This window comes from Stegostoma tigrinum, chromosome 31, assembly GCF_030684315.1.
Source record: "Stegostoma tigrinum isolate sSteTig4 chromosome 31, sSteTig4.hap1, whole genome shotgun sequence".
In the NCBI taxonomy this organism is placed as follows: Eukaryota; Metazoa; Chordata; class Chondrichthyes; order Orectolobiformes; family Stegostomatidae; genus Stegostoma; species Stegostoma tigrinum.
In genome coordinates this window covers 33,099,958-33,120,417 of record NC_081384.1, presented here as the reverse complement: position 1 = coordinate 33,120,417, position 20,460 = coordinate 33,099,958, and the positions used below count along the sequence as shown (strand labels likewise).

At 39.5% G+C, this 20,460-nt stretch overlaps 1 protein-coding gene across 1 annotated transcript in view; it reads right to left on the bottom strand.

Moving 5' to 3' along the window:
- Nucleotides 1–20,460, bottom strand: part of myo1d (myosin 1D) — a 486,267-nt gene that overhangs the window by 300,498 nt on the left and 165,309 nt on the right. The window contains exons 14-15 of the mRNA XM_048560821.2: nt 18,026–18,158; nt 2,082–2,248 (exon numbers count right to left, since the gene is read on the bottom strand). Coding sequence (XP_048416778.1) covers nt 2,082–2,248; nt 18,026–18,158 — 300 coding nt within the window. The remainder of the gene's footprint in view (nt 1–2,081; nt 2,249–18,025; nt 18,159–20,460) is intronic.

The window sequence follows — 20,460 nt, the reverse complement described above, 5'->3', positions numbered from 1 at the left end:
AATAAGTAGCACTTTGACAGGCAATGACTACCTCCAACAAGCAAAAATCTAACTAACTATCAGCCCTTGACAGTCAATGGTATCACCATCACTGAATAGCCCACTATCAGCATCCTTGACGGGGTTATCATTAACCAGTATAGGAAATGGACCAACCATATACATACACTGACTACTAAAGCAGGTCATAGGCTAGGAATTCTGTAATAAGTAACTCACTCAGCTTTCCCTTCAAAGCTTGTCCACCATCTAGAAAGCCCAAGTCAGGATTGTGATGGAATACTCCCGACTTGCTTGTTTGAGTGGAGCCACAACGCTCCAGAAACTTGACATCAACCAGAACATAGCAGCCTATTTGATTAACTCCACATCCCCCACCTTAACATTCACCCCTGCAATACCAATGCACAGTGACAACAGTGTGTCTATAAGATGCACAGCAGCAAATCACCAAGGATCCTTAAGCTTCTCTTTCCAAATAAGTAACTTCTGCCACCTAGAAGGGGGATGCAGATGCATGGAAACACTAGCTGTTGCAAGATCCCCCCAGCCACTTTTCAACCTGTCTTGGAACATTATTACCATTTCTACATTGTCACAGGGTCAAACTCCTAGAACTTTATACCTAATAGGAGCACTTACTACTTACTCCCCAAAGCATCCAAAGGCTCTAAAAGCAGCTCACTACTACCTTCTCCAGGACAATTAAGGGTAGGCAATAAATGATGGCCTAGCTGCTGCCCATATGCCCTTGAATATATAGGCAGAAGTAGCTCAGACTTCAGAAGCTGATCGCCTACACCTCTGCCTTTTCAATAACATTTATTCCATTTATGTAGCATCTTTTACATTGTAAAATGTCCCAAAACATTTCACAGGATATTAACAACAAAATTTGACATTCAACCATATGGAAGAGCTGAATGGAGGAGTAAACATCTGATCAAAGAGACAAGCAGCATTATAAAAAGGAGAACAAACGGGGTGAAGACATTCGGGTGAAAACTCCAGATTCTGGGGCTGAGACAATTAAAAACACAAACCACCAAAACTGAAGAAATTAAAATAAAAGGTAGTGTGCAATCAACACCTTTTATGTCAGACAACACCTCCTGTCATAATACACACTCAAGGTAGGACTGATACTGAGAGTAGTATTTCCACGTCTTGGTACCTATTCAGATTAGTTGCAAGTTACATTGCAAATGATAAGTGCTTTCACAAACAGTGATAATAAGGATGTCAGCACTGTTTACATTTATTCAGCTCAGCTCCCTTTCGAGTTTTACTACCACAACAGTTTTGAATATGAAGCAAGAGATCAACATAGTCCATGAATTTAATCTCATTCCAATGTCACACCTTAAGTGACAAATATTGCACAGTACCTCTGTTTTTGTTTTTTCCCCCTGTCTCTGCAGCATTGAATGTTCTTTTTCCAGCACATCTCTATGCTTTGTCAATAATATTATTGCCAGACCAATTAACAGAATGAACTCTTCTGAGAGTTCATTCCAGTTCTCAATTCCCTCAGTGAGAAAATATAACACTGCAGAGAGCTCCACCTAGTGGTTCAGTTGATGTCCAAGTAAGAAACACAAGTCTAGCCTCCTGCTGACAGAAGTGTTGCAGTCTGCTGACTGCCAAAGGGTCATAATGACAAGAACAAAATGAACTTCATGCCTCTGAATGTATCCCGTCTGTGGCATTTTCTGTTCTGAAAAGTGGTCATTTGAGGTCAAGAGTTAAGTCACCTTTGTATTCGATCTGTGACTGGTGGCACAGTTCAAACATGAAAGTGCTCAGAAGACATGGGTTTCAAGTGAACAAAACTACACAGGATCAATCCGAAACTGACTTCAAATAATAATTAAGGCTGGGATGGAATGGTCATCTAGTGAACTGCCTATAATTGAAACAAAAACTTCCTCCAAGTCCCAATTAATTCATTACCAACAATTTCAACCTTTTCATTACTCCATGTTTGATGATTTAGCACAACATATGACGACACTAACACTGTGTGATCAGTCATACTTCTTTAAATCCTCAAAGTTTCAGACTTGATCATAAATATTTACCTCTGAAGAAACCGATCGTAGGACTGTCGGTAAGCAAACCCTGCCCTTCGGACACGAACATTCTCCATTAGACCTAAATATTCAACTTGGTGCTGACAGCGCTGATCATCAAACAGCAGTGGAGATTTCTGCTCATTGGGCTTGATACAACGGACATAGTAGGGTTCCTGCCAAAGAGAAATGGTCATCTATAAATTCTCACATTCAACGGGCAAAACAGTTCTGATAATGCTGTGCAATGAATTTCATAGGCAATCCAGTGCTGATGAACATGCGTGTGAATGGATCACGACAGAACCTTAAATTTATGTATCAATTAGGTCAATATCGCCCATAGATACCATATAGTGTTTTGGTACGCATGCAACATAGGAGCAATAACACAAATAGCAATATAGCTATACAATTTGCTTACATTCAATCAATCAGTCACGCTTTGTACTTGAGCGTCTATACAGCACATAATTCTGTTTCCAGAAACACTGCAAATGCTTGGAAGTCAATAATTATACTCTCCGGTGTTATGCATAGTTCAGGGAGTACTGGTTCAAAACTTTTTGCAATTCTTAACCATCAGTGATTCCCATGATGTGTAATTCTTTGTAGAGTTGCAAATATACAATATGAACCATGTTGACATTTACACTCTGTCTCCAGCAACATATCATCTATTGACTAAACTCTCCCTGATATACTTATTTAGTTCCCACTCAAATCACTTATTATTCACTACTTCTTGCGGCAGTGAATTCCGTATTCCCACCACTTCTTGTCAGAATCTCACTCGATACCTTGGTGATTATCTTATATTGATTAGTTCTTCCCAATTGCACCTGCTTGATCAGGATCTTTCACAATTTTAAAGACATCTATGAGGACACCCTTCAGCCTTCTTCTTCCAGGAGGAAGAGGCGGCCCTGTGGGTTAATTCTACATGGATAGGTACAAAGACTTGCATTTCCTGTAACATCTTTGTACACATTTTGTAACCTTTTCAGTGCATTTTTACACATTTTACAAATGGCAACTCTTTCATCATGTGGTTTAACATCATGTGATACATTTAGAGTCAAGACAGACTGGGTGAGGAGAAGGCAGAATTAAGAACAGTTTTCATGATTAGACATCAAATTAGCAGTATTATTTATACATTAATACTTAGTACAGCTGTATGTGGTAATCATGGATATACCAGGGTTGGATCTTATAGTTGCATTAATTATACACTATTCTATCTTCATGTGTTCATGTCCATATGTTCTTTAGTTCTAGTTCTCCAGTTCCTGTATGCTCCAACTCCACCCACAATCTGCTAATTAATGTTCAGGGAAGTATAACTCCATGACATCATCAAAAGTTTGCTCCAGCATTCTGAAGCCCATACAACACAACAGCAAGCATTTTATGGACTTGGCATACAAGTCCAAGTGTGGTCTAAACGAAGTTTAGCATTGTTCCTTTTCCAATGCTTTCCCTCTAGAATAAAATCTTTGATTGGGTTTCTTCAGTGGCTTCACGAACCTGTGATTTCTGGTGATTCATGTACTTAGGAATCAGAGTCAAAAAGCACGGAAACAGAGCCTTTGGTTCAACTAAACCACACTGACCATGTTCCTAAACAAAACTAGTCCCATATCCCGCTGAACCTTTCCTATTCACGTACTTATCTAAATGTCTTTTAAATATTGAAATTTTAACCTATATCCACCACTTCCTGTGGTGGTTCATCCCACAAACTAACTGCTCTTTGCTGCCCCTCATGGCCTTTTTAAAAGATCTTTCTCCTCTCACCTCAAAAATATGTCCCTTAGTTTTGAACTCTTCCATTTTAGGGAAAAGACCTTTGCTATTCACATTATCCAAGTCCCTCATGATTTTATAAACATCCAAGGTCACATTTCAACTCTCATGTTCCAGTGAAAAAGGTCCCAGCCTATCTTTATAACCTAAACCCTTCATTCTCACAACATTCTGGTGAACCTTTTCTGAACTTTCTCCAGTTTAATATTATGCTTCCTATAACAGGGCGACCAGAGCAAAACACAGTACTCCAGAAGAGGCCTCTCCAAAGTCCTTATATAACCTCAGTAAGTCATCCCAACTTCTATATTCAAAAGGTCCGAGCAAATGAAGACAATCATGCTAAACGCCTTCTTAACCACTTGTGATGCAAATTTCAAAGAATTACATACCTAGACCCCTCGGTCCCTCTGTCCTACAACATTATGCAGGGTCCTACCATTAATTGTACAAGTCCTAACCTTGTTTGTTTTACCAAAATGCAATACCTCATATTTATCCAAATTAAATTCCATCTGCCACTCCTCACTCCATTAACACAATTGGTCGCGATCTCTTTGTAATCTCAGATCACCTCCTTCACCATCCACTATATCACCAATTGTGGTGTAATCCACAACCTTATGAACCATGTCTCCATTGCTCGGAGACTACGTGTAAATTTTTCTTTTCCAAACCATACACATACACATACACATCAACTGATAGTCTCACGTGGCACATGTCTGTCATGACAATAATGCTGAAATTTAAAAAACCTGTATCCAAAAAAACTGTACAAAGTACTTGCGAATTATACATGTTACAATTTCTTGATCGGGATTAACATTTAGCATTCTTGAACGGAATCTGAGATGACACTTTGGCGAGAACTTTCAATCATGAATTATAGGCATCGTTTTGTTACAATTAAAACTAATATAATTCAGACCTCTGATAACATTAGATCGTTTTAGACTAAGGAGCATGGACAAAGGATAAATCGATGCAGCAGATTCAAAGGAAGTCAACTAAGACAACGAGGAAATCACTAAACAAAATGGTCAGCATAAATAGAGGAAAGAAAATAATGCGGAAAGCAGAAACTGTTGCTAACTGTGAAACAAGTAAAATTCAAAGTGGGATCAGTGGAGTAAGGACACAGAGAAAAGGAGGAAGAGAATAAAAAAAAGAGAAAGAGAATGGAAGTGAGAGAAAGAGGATGGAGAAAATGGGAATGATACAGGAGATGGCAGACCAAATGACTGACCAGAGGAACCAGAATTCCTCATTTGCAAATCTAACTAAAATTCTGCCCTGAAAGCAGGATTCCCCCCCCCCAAAAATGTATTTCTAATCTATTCTATACGCAAGTAATATTGCAATCAGGCTATAAACTAAAAATTGCAAATATAAAATCAAAATTCAAACTATGCTTACAGTCGTCATTCAAACGACCTCAGTTGCCAAGCAGTATGAGTTTTGTACCAGTGTATATCTACAGCAATGCAATGCAGTGCATTATGAAAAGTATGTGTGAAATTCTAGATTACAGCCAGACTGGACATGCAACAAATTCATTTTGATATCATAATGCTGCTATGCTAGCAATAGTATTATTTAAGTTTCATCATTGCTGTCCAGAAAAATTTCCAAAACATTAACTCCGGCACATTTCAAGGAGGATTCAAGGATCGAGGGCAGCTATTGTAGAAGGAAGACAAATTAAAGGTATAATAATAGAGGGAATTGGAGACTGAAAACATTGCATTTGGGACAAGAATGCAATCAATCACTACTGTCAGCTCAGATGGTTAGTGTCCTGCAAAGTAAATCAAAAGAAAACAGCCAGGAGTCTTCAAAATTCCATCAGACAAAAAAAGCAATCTTCACAGCATAATGAGGGGCAAGGAAAGATGATAAGACAGCTTCCCCCGACAACATTAGAAATCAGGTAACAAAAAAAGAATACCGTGAACCCTGACACTCTGTTACAGCACACTAGATTACCCACATTCAGCTGCAATACTCCCAACACAGATCCATCATCAGAAACAAATCTAGTTCTAGGTTTTGCCAGCAAAATGCTGTTACCGATTAATAAGCAAGTGTATCTGAATTATTTAATCTGTATCCATCCAAATACCTTTTGACACTGACATTTATGGCTGCTAAAATGGTCACTATACTTTAAATGACTACATTGAAATCACATACTGTGATATTTACAGGAAACCTATTGCTTGGCTTTAGACATTTCGCTCAATACTCTGGCAAACCACAAAAGGTTTCTGGTATAAGTTGAGCAACAAAGTGACGCCAACAAATCAAGTACACTGAACACTTCACAAAAAAAAAGGTTTTACAGCTCAGTCCAACTAGAATGTACAAAGTTTCAAAGGTAGATGGCTCAAACTACCCCTTGAAATGACCTAGGAAGTCATTCAGAAGTAATTAGAGATGCCAACGAATAATGGTCCACATTCTGTGAAATAAAATGAGAAAAGGTACAAAGTTCCGTTACACTTGCTACCTCATGCCCTTCCTCTTAATTATCCCTTCTACAGATTCCAAACCAGGATCTCAGGTGGGCTGTTGCACATTGTGGGGGCCTTTGAGACAGTCAGAAGGATAAAAGCAGAAGAAACAAGACAGGCCGTAATCCTCCAAGCCAGCTCTATCACTCAGTAAAATAATGGCTGATCTGTTAATGGCCTCAACTCTACTTCTCCTGCCCCTCAATCTTTGACTCACTTGAAATGAAAGAAAAAAATCCACCTGATGCAGCATCAAATATATTCAACAATCCAGCATCAACTGCTCTTTGAAGTTGGTTAATGTTTGGAATTTATTTCAAAGAAATTCCTTCCCATCTCCATCTGAAATATCCACACAACCGTTTTGAAACTGTTCCCCATGATTCGCGATTCCTACAAGGGGAAGCATCTGCCTTACCAAGCCCCCTCAGAATCTTGCACGTTTCAATACGATAATCTCTCATTCTTGTAAACTGCAATGAGTACAGGCCCAACCTGCTTAACCTTTCTTTGTAACAATCCTTTCATTCCACAATTCAAGTGAACATTCCGTGAACTGTTTCAAGTACAAGTATATTCTTCTTTAAACAAGGAAACCAAACGGCATGCAATACTCCAGGTATAATTTCACCAACGTTCTGTACAAGTAGCAAGACTTCCCCACTCTTATACTCTATTTCCTACACTTAAGGCCTCATTTCTATTATCCTTTCTAATACTTTCTATGCCTGAATGTTAACATTGTGATTCACAGGCAACGACATCTGGATGTCTCTGTATTGCTGTATCCAGTGGTTTTTCTCTATTTAAATCCGAAAGTTATTTATTGATTATTTCCAAATAAAAACCTCACACTTCCCCACATTACAGTACTTCTGCCAAATTTTTGATCACTCCCTTAATCTGTACATAGTCCTTTATAGACTCTTATTGGAATCTTATTGGGGCCTGAACAACATGGGCTATGGTGAGATATGTGGCAAAATTAGACAAGTCGAACAAAGCCTAATTAGACATTGGGAGCATCTGCCTGCAATTTTAATGCATCTGGAAGTTTCTCACTCGGCAACAGCGAGCTGCATAAAAGGTTTGTTCAGAGTTTTATGACTGGCATAACTGGCTTCATTAATGCAGTTGGGTTCTGATATAACCTGTTTCTTCAACGTGAATAGGCTTTAACGCGATTGAAGAATTTAGAACGCTATTTGTAGACATGAACTTTCCTTATCTGTACTGGCTATATTGCGATTCCCCCCCTCATTAATTTAAATGGTGTGGCTATTGCACAATTTTCTTACAACACAAGATCGCAGAAGAACGGAACAATCGTGTTATATCAGAACTAACTGCATTCTGGTCAATGGTGTAACCATCACTGAGTTGCCTATCAATATCCTGGGCATTACCATTGACAAGAAACTCAATTGGACTTAGCAAATAAATGTATTAGTTGCAGAGCAGGTCAGCGGCTAGGAACACTACAGTGAGTAACTCACTTCCTGACTCCCCGGAGCCTGCCTAATATCTACAGTTCAGGGAGGTAATGGATTACGAGCAACTTTTCTGGATGGGTGCAGCTCCAACAATGCTCAAGCGGCTTGACAACTTGCAGATTAAAGCAGCCTGCTTGACTGGCATCACATCCATAAACATTTACTTCCTCCACCACCGACATTCAGTAGTAGCAGTGTGTAGCATCTACAAGATGCATTGCCAAAATTGACTAAAGATTAGACAACACCTTCCAAATCCACAATGACTTCCATGTGGGAGGGCTAGGGCAGCAGACACATGGGAACAACACTACTTGTAAGCTCCCTTCCAAGTCACTCGCGATCTGGCCTTGGAAATATATCTTCATTATCATTGGATCAAAATCTTGGAATTTCCAGTTTAATGGCTTTGTGGGTCTACCTACAGCACATGTTCTACAGTGCTCAAGGAGGCAGTTCACCACTTTCTCAAGGGCAATTAGTCTGGGAAACAATGGCTCAGTGGTACTCTTGCTGGACTGATAATTCAGAGAACCAGGTAATGGGTTCAAGGGGACCTCTGTTCGAATCCCGTTATGACAGATGATGGAATTTGAATTAAAGACAAAACGAAAACATGTAACTAAAAGTCCAATGGTGATGATTATCTATTGTTGATTGTTGGAAAAAAAACCACCTGGTTCACTGATGTCCTTTAGGGAAGAAAATCTGCTGTCCTTAGCTGGCCTGGCCGACATGTGACTCCAGGCTCACAGCAATGTGGTTGACTCTCAACTGTCCTCAGGCCAATTAGAGGTCAACAATAATTGTGCCAAAGCCAGAGAGGCCCTAATCCCACGAATGGAAAGAAAAACTAGGAATGGGCAATGAATGTTGCTCTAGCCAGCGACACATGTCTGACACATGAATAAAGATTTGCCAAGGTAACATCATTTTCTCTTAACAAACATGTGCTAGCTTTCCTTGATCAACTGATGTTTACTGACCGACTTAGCATTATCCCAAAGTATTGCCACAAATTTTCTAACATGGGCAGAGGCCTCTTGTTCAATATGTCCCTTAGGATCCTGAGGAAGTCCTGACTTGATGCATTTATAGTAGTGATATAGGAAACTTAAAGTTCCAATTGCCAGTTTTACCCTTCCCAGATTGCTCCACGATTCCAATGGCAGTGGGGTCAGACGGCTAGAATCATGGAGACATTGAACGTTTGTAAGATAATTCCCCTCATTTTTACACGGATTTATCGGACCTCTTTATAGCAGGTATAAAAGCAGCACAGTGCACAATTACTTCAACAGACAGACCAATGAGTTTTGAGAAGATTTGTAGCTCAGGTTGAGGTTCTGGATGTGAGTTTGCTCGCTGAGCTGGAAGGTTCGTTTTCAGACGTTCCGTCACCATTCTAGGTAACATCAGTGAGCCTCCGACGAAGCGCTGGTGTTATGTCCCGCTTTCTATTTATCTGGTTAGGTTTCCTTGGGTTGGTGACGTCATACCAGACAGACCAATATTCAGCTGTTGAACTGGGAGTGGTCAGCACCCCTTACATCATCAACAATGTTCAACAGCATCCATATAGGGCAGGCCATGCAGCATTGGAGGACAGCAGAAAGGTTAACATTTCGGGCCTAGACCCTTCCATTTCTGAAGAAGGGCCTAGGCCTGAAACATCAGTCTTCCTGCTCCTCTGATGTTGCTTGGCCTGCTGTGTTCATCCAGCTCTACACCTTGTTATCTCAGATTCTTCAGTATCTGCTCCTACTATCTTGTGCTTCCTTTTAGTTTTCATTTTTTAAAAATCCCTACAGTGTGGAAGCAGGCCACTTGGCCCGTCAAGTCCACACCAACCTTATGAAGAGCATCCCATCCAGAAATACCCCCCACTCTATCCTTGGAACCCTGTATTTCCCATGGCTAATCCACAGACTGCACAACCCTGGATAATACAGGCAATTTAGCGCAGCCAATCCACCTCACCTGCACACCTTTGGGCTGTGCGAGGAAACCGGAACATCCGGAGGAAACCCACGCAGACACGGGGAGAATGTGTAAACTCCACACAGACAGTAACCAGAGGCTGGAATCAAACCTCGCTCCCTGGTGCTGTGAGGCAGCAGTGCTAACCACTGAGCCACCATACTGCCCCACATGATAGATAACTATACCTAATGTTATCCTGAAATAAACTGTTCCTTGTTATTTCAGTCAAATAGTTTATTGTCCACCAATGCATTGTCACGCTCTTAGCATCAGCATAGAAAGGAGCATCTTTGGCAGCAAAATACCCCAACTACAAGCCAATAAATAGTTGGTATCCAGGGTAAAAAATTACCTTCTCCAGCAGTGACCAGAGGATCTTGTTCATCATTTTTAAAAGATTTTTAACACCACTGAGTTTTAATCGTTTTGGGGGTTATTGTTAAAAATATGTATTTAAAAGAGGATGTAGAATGTGCATTTGTTGGGTTCTGCAGACCTCTATTAATTGTCAGACTTTGGCCAATGTCTGGACAATTTTCACCCTTCCCTCTACACCCTCTGATGCTTCAATCAGGGCAAATGAGCATGAGAAAGAAATGCTGACCAAGTCTGTGATGCATGCATCCTGAGAAAGAATGAACAAGAGATGCAATTTAAAACTACTGCATAGATTTAGCATCTCTCTATCATTTCCTTAGAAAATTCTTTCTCTAAATCCTTCCCAATGTTTGGTGACCTATTGATTTTACCCAGCAATATTACCCTTCTATTGTTTCTTTGCTGTAAATAAATGGATTCTGTCTTTGACCTTTCTTGGACATCCTCTCTTCAGTACTATAATATCTAGAATCAATATTGTTATCAGTCTTCCTCTCTTTCCTTCTTTATCTTTCCTCAACTGCATTGGGATAGCAACTAACATAATCAAATACCCCTCCCACCCCAGTTATACTCTCTTCCACCAAACAGAAGATAAAAGATGTATACACGTGCAAGCAGATTCAAGAATAGCTCCTTCCCCATTGTTATCGGACTTTTGAATGTTGATCTCTCTCTGCACCTTCTCAGCAGCTGTAACATTGTATTCTGTTATCCTGACGCACTTGCAGAGTACAATCTGCCTGTAAACCATGTAAGACAACACTTTTTTACTGTACCTCAGTACACGACAATAATAAATAAAAATACCTTGCATTGGGGAATATCTAGTCCAGCTCTTCTTTTAGCCACAGGATATTTAAACTCACTCGGCAGCGTTATGGGAGCATAGAGGTAATAATAGAGATGAACACCAGGGTGTACAGTAGAATTCAGAAGAAATGGCTAGTAAGGCAATACAAAATAGTTGGTGGCAGGTGGCCAACGAATGGGGAATGTAACAAGGTCAATTAGCAAAGAGCAATGTTCATGTTTTGTTTTAAATAAGTCTCTTCCCTCCCTGTTGTCCAACTCCCAACACTCCTTCCAGGTGAAGCAACCATTTACATGTACTTTCTTCCTCTACTTGACTGTATTCAGTACGTGATGCAGTCTCCTCCACATAGAGGGGACGAAATGCAGACTGGGTGACCACTTTGCAGAACACCTCCATTCAATCCACAATTGTCACTTGACATTTCAATACTCCATCTTGCTCTCAGGCTCACATTTGAGTCCTAGATCTACTGCTGTTTTCCAGTGAATCACAATCAATTTGCAGCAGCAAAGTCTCATTTTCTTACTAGGTACTGTAAAGTCTTGTAGACTGAACAATAAGTTCAACAACTTCTGACCATAACCTGTCTTCTATTTTGAGATATCCAGTGACCTCATCTTGTTTTCATAGCTTTGCTTTCAATCCTTATCTAAGCTGTTGTATTAAAACCTATTCTGGATCTATGCTTTGTCTTTTCGCTACAACCAACCCTTTTGCTTTTGTTCCAGGACACCTTTGACCTCTTATCCCCCTCACCCTGGGCTTTTCCTGACATTCGCTTCTGTTCCACATTCGACCTCCAAATGTTGCAAGAGCATAAGTCCCATCACAACCTCACCTCTTCCAATCTGAAACCTCAAATGTTAATTCTTTACCTCTGTCCAAGCTGCTGCCGGATCTTCTGGGATTTTCCAGCACGGTTTTGGTTTACAGGCAAAATGAAGTTTGCTGTGCACATATCTGAACAGTGGAGCATGGTATACAAGGTTGGTAAGCAGTAGGGACACAGTCACAAGGAAATATGATGTGACAACAATAACGGCAAGCTGATTCCAGAGGGTCCTTCACAAGCAGCCTTATTCTTCCTCTCGACCACCTGTTCACTCTCTACCTGCATTTCTTTAAGCTATAGTGTAACTGAATCCATAAAAGTATTAGCCAGGGAATAATCAAACATGTGGATGTGTCGCTTAATGTTAGATAATTGTCAACCTGGGAAACCCAGATCTCAAGGTGCAGCCGACAACACTCCTTGCACAGATGGATGTTGAGGACTTGCAGGAGAAATGTTCTTCAGTTCCCACTGGGAACAGGATGTACATTTCATGGGTCTGAGATACCCTGTTTTACTGTTATTTGACTAATAAATGGACTTTAACAAATGACCCATCAATTGGCAGCTGATTCCATGCTGACATGCCTTTCTTCTTTTACGGGACATTTACAAAACTGCTTTTATTTAACTCATTATCTAAAAGTGGTTAGATAACAATTTACTGCAAAATTAATCAACAAACACAATAGTTAAGTTTTAACTTTACCCCAGCATGGACTGATTAAATTACTGTCTTTAGACCTTTGTATTCACAGTTTCTTTCTCCTCATTTGGACCACTCAATTTCTTTAGAAGACCAAACTAACATCCCTTCCCTTAGTTCACAAACTCCCAAGAATTCTGTAGAAGCTGCACTCCATCAAAGTGGATTCAAAACAAGTGTTAGGCAATGACAATACTCATTGTGAAAATCTAACCACCACCTTTTGATGTTCAATTGCATTAATATTACCAAATCCCAAACCATCAAATCCCATGGGGATGTGGGTCACGATAGATAGAAACTTAACTGGGCCATCGACATAAAGACTGTGACTATAAGAGATGATCAGAGTTGGGTTTTCTGCAGTGAATGACTGTCATCCCAAAGCCTGCCCACCACCTACAAGACACAGAGTAGCAGTACAATAGTGCATTCTCCATGTACATGGATTAATACAGCTTCAATATGATCAACAAGCTCAAAATCATATTAGGCACAGCAACCTTCTTAATTGGTATCCCATCCACCAACTTAAAAGTCCATTTCCTCCACCATCATTGCAATACGTATGATTTGCATGATGCACTCAGCAAGCTGTCAAAGAGACAATCTAGATGATCAAAGGACAGCAAATTCCTGGGGACACCACCAACTGCATCAACAAGTCGTACACCATGCTGACTTGGAATTATATTGCCAATCCTTCACTGCTACTGGTTCAACAATCAAGAACACGCTTCCCAACAGGTCTGTTGGAATTACTTATACCAGTAAGGCAATAGTTCAAGGAAACAGCTCAGCTGTACTTTCTTTCTTCCTAGTGACACTCAATCCTAAGAGCAAATAAGAACATACAAAATTGATCAATTTCAAAATGATAGAGGGGGAGAATTACTATTCTGATCCCAGAGGGTCAGTATGGGCTTGTTGCGTTGAAGGGCCTGTTTCCACTCTGTAGGGATTCTATGAATGCTTACACAGTCTGGGTTCTGTGTTGGCTGATTTTACTGCCTATTACATATACATTGCTGACTGAATGATGACATGGTGTTGTCTCCATTACATAAAGAGAGTGATTAAGGGAAGGTTGGGTATCTTGATCCCAGTATATCACTTATTATAAGGTCACGTACCATCTTAACAGGTTCCGACCTATCTGGTCTGCGTTCTGTACCACAACAAATCACCTGTTCCCCTTGAGAAATGGGAGCTCTTTTTCCAATAAATATTTAAAAGGTAGCAAATATTCAGATAACACCATGGTGGATGTACACCATAAGCAGATCTAGTTGTTATATAATTATCACAAAGTGGTGGGGCTTCACTATGTGGTTTGCTATCTGCCATCACAGAGCAACATGTACTATTTGCTGCAGATGCACAGCACATTTTCTGCATCAGAGTTAACATTTAATTTCATACATATCTAATTATATGAAGTTTTTTTTTCCTGTTTCATCGTAGGACTTGACCATTGCTCATTATAATGGCACATGACCTAGACTAAATGCAAGGTATTTTGTCTTTTCATGAACCCACATGTTAATGCAAAAATCTTGAACTCATATCTTTTGTCCTGGTTCAAGTCAGGATGGCTGTTTACACGTTTACTGATCATTCAAAAACAAAATACTGTGGATGCTGGAACTCTTAAACACAGAAAATAGTGAAGATACTCAGCAGGTCTGGCAGTATCTGTGGAGAGAAATACAGAATTAATATTGAGAATTCAATATGACTCTTGGATTATATTTTACCATGTGCTTCAAAATCTCTCAATTTGCAATGTGCAAATAGTTTTAGCTTACTATATTTTATTTGTGAAATAAGATTGTTTTATTGTTAGAACTAAATCTGCAATGTTGCACACTTTCACTCAGAGTGAGACCACCTTGTTAAAACTAAAACAAGCAAAATATGATCCATCAAACAAGACATCAGTCTGGGATCTGGTCTGTCCAATAATAACACAAAAAAAGATCATAACCCTGTTGAGGTTAATTGAACTGACATGTTGATCAATGTCCTTATTAATCCCAGGTCAATACGTATATTCACACGCCAGTCTTTTTTACCCCTCTCCATCTATGTGACCTAAATGTATACTGTCAAGCATGTTACAATGTGGAGCTTGCAGAATTACAACATGTTTGGTATTAAAGTTTATATTCTAGGAGAGATCTAACTCATCTCTCAATGAGCAAAATGAATGCACTAGCTGAGAGAATCTTCATTCAAACCAACTGCTAATGATATTTTTCAGCTGTTGCATCTGGTGGTCATTTGAATCAACTCTGCTCCACAAATAACAAAAATATATGAGATTGACATTTCAGCCTGGAATCTTTGGAGTTGCAACTGAGTTGTCACCTGTGGATCATGATAATAAGTAGATCAAAGCATATCACAGACGTGATAGATAGTCTGATTCAACAATATAAAGCTGAGGTGCTCATCCCAAGGTCCACACTAACATGTAAGATGGATGATGCCACTACACAAGATGTCAGGCTAGTTGTAAGCAGTTAATTCATTTTGTGTTGAATGCAAAATGCTCTGCCAGTTTCTGGAGAACAACTTATCTAAGTTGTGTTAAGGCATGATATTTGCCCTGAAACCACTGTCAATTTTGGTAACAATGAGAGATGTCCATTCCTGTTGGGATATTTGACTTAGATGGGCATTACGGATTCAGTGCTTCCTGATCATCCACCTGATACAGCAAGTTTATCAAAAGTACTGTCTGATTGAGGTCTATATGTTGCAATGTTGCAGTTACCCCTTGCACCTTGTTAATACGCTTTTGTGGCATAAACAGAGCAGAAGTAGTTTCTCTGGCATTGTTCCTTGCTTGGCTCTTCTTCACAAGCTGCTGTGGAGCATTGTGTTGTATTTGGTATTTCTCTGGGCTAAAATGTGGAAGAAATCCAATTGACAATGTCCACTCTTGGAACACAGCTTGCATGCATCATGAAATGCTGGCTCGGTCTTGGTGGGAGACAAGCCACATCTCAATATTTGGAGGTTCCATCAAATCTGCCAGCTGCTGCAACAGCATTACAGAATCAAGTGCTTGCAGATGCTGCTAGCCTGATAGAATTGTTTCAAGCTTTCAAAAAAAGAGTGTCAATGGTGCCTTAGGTGGCTTTGTCCGAAAGTGCATTTCTGATGGATTTCATGGTGTAGAGACAACGATCAGATACGTAAATATTTCAGCCAAGTTAGGTTCAGCTCAATCACATCCTGTTCCTTTGCACTGACACCTGCTTATGAATTGATTGATTGTTTTATCTTGTTGTCATAAGTATCACATGAACTCAAGCCTCTGCATCTTGAAATTAATCTAAATATAAATTGATGCTCTAAAATCAGGGTCTTTGTGGTTGTTGTCAGAAATAATGGCGGATTATGTTGTTCCTAACCTTTTGGTGCCCAAAATGAGATGAAGTTTGACTATTTGTAACTCTTTGTCAGCTACTTGCTGGTCTATAACAGAGACGGATTCTTTCTTCAAACAGCCAATGCTTTGACAGATGAAAGGTGGGGCAGGTTCGAAGGACCCAATGGCCGCCTCCTGCTCCTATCTTCGGTGTTTCTACATTTGTTTAGCAGGAGTCACAAATTGTATTTACAACACTGTCTACTTATGTGCCTATGATAGAACAGATTTGCAGAGAGACTGTTATGTGCTTGCTGTTATTAACATAAAACTGACTAGCTGAACATACTATACAGATCCATGACACAGAAGGACGGAAGGAGAGGCAGGTATCTTTATTCCAGAACACAACATGCCATAAGTCCATGTTTTGTAGTAAAAGTACAGATCTGTCTAATTTGTAACCTATGCCACAGTGCTATTAGCTCAATAGTGAGCATCATATGTGGTGACTGATCCTGAGAGGTCAACCTACCACCATTCTTTCAGATGGAGAAGATAGATAGCATGACAAGCAAGCAAAATCCAAATTCCGCATAAATAAACTGTACTACTTTAACATAGATTACAGTTTCCTCACTGAAAGAAACTATGTCAATAGTAGCACGTGAACTGAACTGGCTATGTGCACTAACTTGCTGAAGGCAGTAACCCATTTACTTTAAACAGTTTAACGATGCCTTTAAAATTATGATGATTGTATGATATTGGCTTTGAAACTCAGGTTAAGGAACAGTGGTCCTTCTCTGATGGAGAATATTTCCTCCTGTGTACTTTCAGGACCCATAGACTTTTTAGCAACTCTCTCCAACTTCTAAGGGTTGGAACTATGTACTTTCTCCATCCATTTGTCATCTTTGAAATGGAGGATTGCAGATTTATAGGTGAAAACATCTACAATGTTGGTTTGATTTGTGGGATCCAAGTTAAACAAGTCAAACTAGGCTCGAGCAAATGTCAATACTGTTTCTTTTTGGATACTGTGATTAACCAAAGGGAACAAATATCATGCATTTAAAAAAAAATCCAAAATTAAAGACAAATGGACCAAGGAATGGCAGTTAGAGTTTAATTTGGCCAAGTGGGAGGTGTTGCATTTTGGCAAGGCAAATCAGGGCAGGCCTTGTACACAGTTAATAGTACAGTCTGGAGAGTGATACTAAACGAAGAGACCTAGGGGTGCAGGTCTGTAGTTCCTTGAAATTGAAGTCAGAGGTAGACAGAGTGGTGAAGAAGGTGTTCAGCATGCTTGCCTTCATTAGTCAGTGCACTACGATGGGGAGTTGGGATGTCATGTTGCAGCTATACAGGGTTTTGGTGACACTACTTTTGGAACGCTGCATTCAACTCTGGTTTCCCTATTTTTAGAAAATTGTTGTTAAACTTGAGAGGGTTCAGAAAAGATTTACAAAGGATGTTGCCAAAATTGGAGGGTTTGAGTGATAGGTTGAATAGGCTGGGGCTATTTTCTCTGGCGTGTCGGAGGTTGAGGGGTGACCTAATGGAGGCATATAAAATCACGAGGGGCATGGATAGGGTGAATGGCCAAGGTCTTTTTCCCAAGATAGCAGTGTCCAAAACTAGAGGGCATAGGTTTAAGGTGAGAGGACAAAAGATTTTAAAAGTACCAGAGGGGTAAATTTTTCCACGCATAAGGTGGTGCAAGCTGCCAGAGGATGTGGAGGAGGCTGGTACAATTATGATACTTAAAAAGCTATCTAGATGGGTTTATGAATAGGAACAGTTGAGGGGGATATGGGCCAAATGCTAGCAAATGGGACTAGATCAATCAAGGATATCTAGGCACCATGGATGAGGTAGACTGAAGAGTCTATTTCCATGCTGTAAAATTCTACGACTGTAAGACTGTGACAATTGGAGAGTTAATTTATACTGCATAAACTGTTCCATGTACATCACTAAGATAGAGAAATGAGGTAAAGTGAGAATGTTAAACACTTAAGCTTATAATTGACTTACTTTTGATGCCAAGTTTTCGACCAAAGCAATCATGGAGGATTTGAACAAAGTGGCAGCAGTTAAAGGCCGTTTAGTCACTTCTGTGATGCTGAGCTTCCCCTCTGGCCACATATTCTTCAGCACAGGATTTGAGCTGGAGAAGTGCAAAGTTAATTATCAATCGAAGCTTTTAAACATGGCAGGATGAAACAAGGGCAATCTACACTGACAGCACATACTTCACACACTTTGAGAGTTACATTATTGCCAAATGAGGCTAAAAGTAAGTTGGTTTACATGGTCAGATTAATTTAAAAATCTAATGTGCCAATTATAGATTATTCTGACAGTTTTATTATCTCATTATATCATGTTTATAATTAGTCAGCTATACATATTGTTGCTGGATCATTAAAAATGGCTTAACCATTTGCTACCCAATGTGAGCATTGGAATTCAGGTCAAACAATATGGATTTGCTAAACGATTCCAAAAGAAACGCTACCAGAAACTCTGCATTCACCTTTTAGATAACTTTCCTTCAAATCCTCTCTGCCAGGTGAACAAGTGTTTCAGTGCCTATTGTATAAACATATGTTTTCTTGGCTGATTGAAGCTTTAAATGCTACTACCCTTACATTAATAACCTTCATTTGAGAAAAAAAGTTTACATTAAAAACAACTGCTCAAAAATTAATTCAGTCAATTATTAGGTGAAATTGAACAGAACGTTTTAATAATAAAAATAAACCAAGGAATATTGCACAATATATAGCTCAGTCACAGACCAATTTCATTCCCTTGATAAGGCTTGAATCATAGGATAACATGGAATAAAGTGCCAAAATGATCAATTGTTTTAAATCTAACTTTCCACCAAAAAAAAGATTTTTGAGATGAGCAACAAGTTTCTGCTATTAAATCTGGTTGCAATTCTAATTTTTGGAAAACAGAATTGTTTTAAAAGTAAATGTTTCTCCTTTCCCAGAAGTACAGTGGTATCACTCTCTATCATCTTGCCTCAACTGACATTAGAACTCTCCTTCATTTTCATTCAGTTCATGTTACGACTCTTCACTTCACATGACTCACTTTTTACCACAACTTTGTGCCAGAATTTCACTGTTCTGTTCCAATCTGTGACCTCCTACTCCTTGCACTATCAACCAATAAAAATCATTTTTTTCCTTTCATCTAAACCTGTCATAAGTCTTCCTCACTTCTACCAAATCACTCCTTAACCTCCTTTGCTCCACAGAGAACAATCTCAGTTTCTCCAGATTAAATTTGTGGACACAGTCTGTCTTTTTGGAGGCATTCTAGAAAACCTCTGTTACCTCATGACTCCATCCATCCTGTAATGGAAATCAGACTGAATGCACCACTGTAGTTGTTTCCTAACCAAAGCTTTATAGAAGTTCAGTAAGGTGTCCCTGCTTTTATACTTAACGCCTTAACTTGAGAAACTCCAATCACTATATGTTTTCCTCATTACTCTGCGTCTGTCACCGACAATGACCTTTGTACATAAACCCTTGGTCAGCATAGTCGTGCACATGCTTCAGAACTATTCCCTGAGACTCATCGTTTGTCCATAGCCCTTCTGCCAAAAGGCACACCACCCACGTTCTGTATCAAATTCCATCTGCCACTTTCGGAACACTCCTATATATAGCCTATATATTTCCAACTGTAATTAATCAATATTATGCATCAGTTCCAAATTTAGTATCATCAGCAAATAATTAACCAGTCCTTTGTACGGCCACGATTAGCACTCATTAAGTTCACCAGTTCAGATCACTCAGCTATTCTGCCAAACGTGTACCCAACTCTTCATCTTGCTTGGACCTAGAGACTTTGTTTGTATGTGAAACAAAAATTTGAACAAAAGATAAATCCTGAGCATAGCCTGACTAGTTTACCTTCACAGTAATTATAACTGTCTCACTTCACTTTTGTCGATCTGTGTTGTGGGTACATATTCCATTTGGGGGTATGTGAAAGCCTCCTACTTCTACCTTCAGTTCAGAGTTAATACCAGATACAATTCATGTTGTTATTCCAACTTTGCTGGAGGGAAATACTTTGCTCCCATTTTCCCGCCCTGGCCATAGTAAAACAACCACCTTGAACTCACCACTTGAGAACTAGGCAAACAAGTCTGAGTCCTATAACAGCGGCCAAGAGTGCCAGAAAGCCGTGGCACATGCCACTTCAGCTCTAGAATATTGTGTAATTATAATATCAACTCCTCTGTTAAAATTAAATATCTATATTTAAAAGTTACTGCTGGGCAGCAGATTTTGTGGCATTGCTGAAGAATCACAGAAGGCAATCTTAGATTTAACACGTAACATTCTAAATAAAAAACTGGGATAGTCATGGAATTGATTGTTTCATTTTCATATATTTTTGGAAGTAGATTTAATATTGTCACTTGTACCTCAGTACAG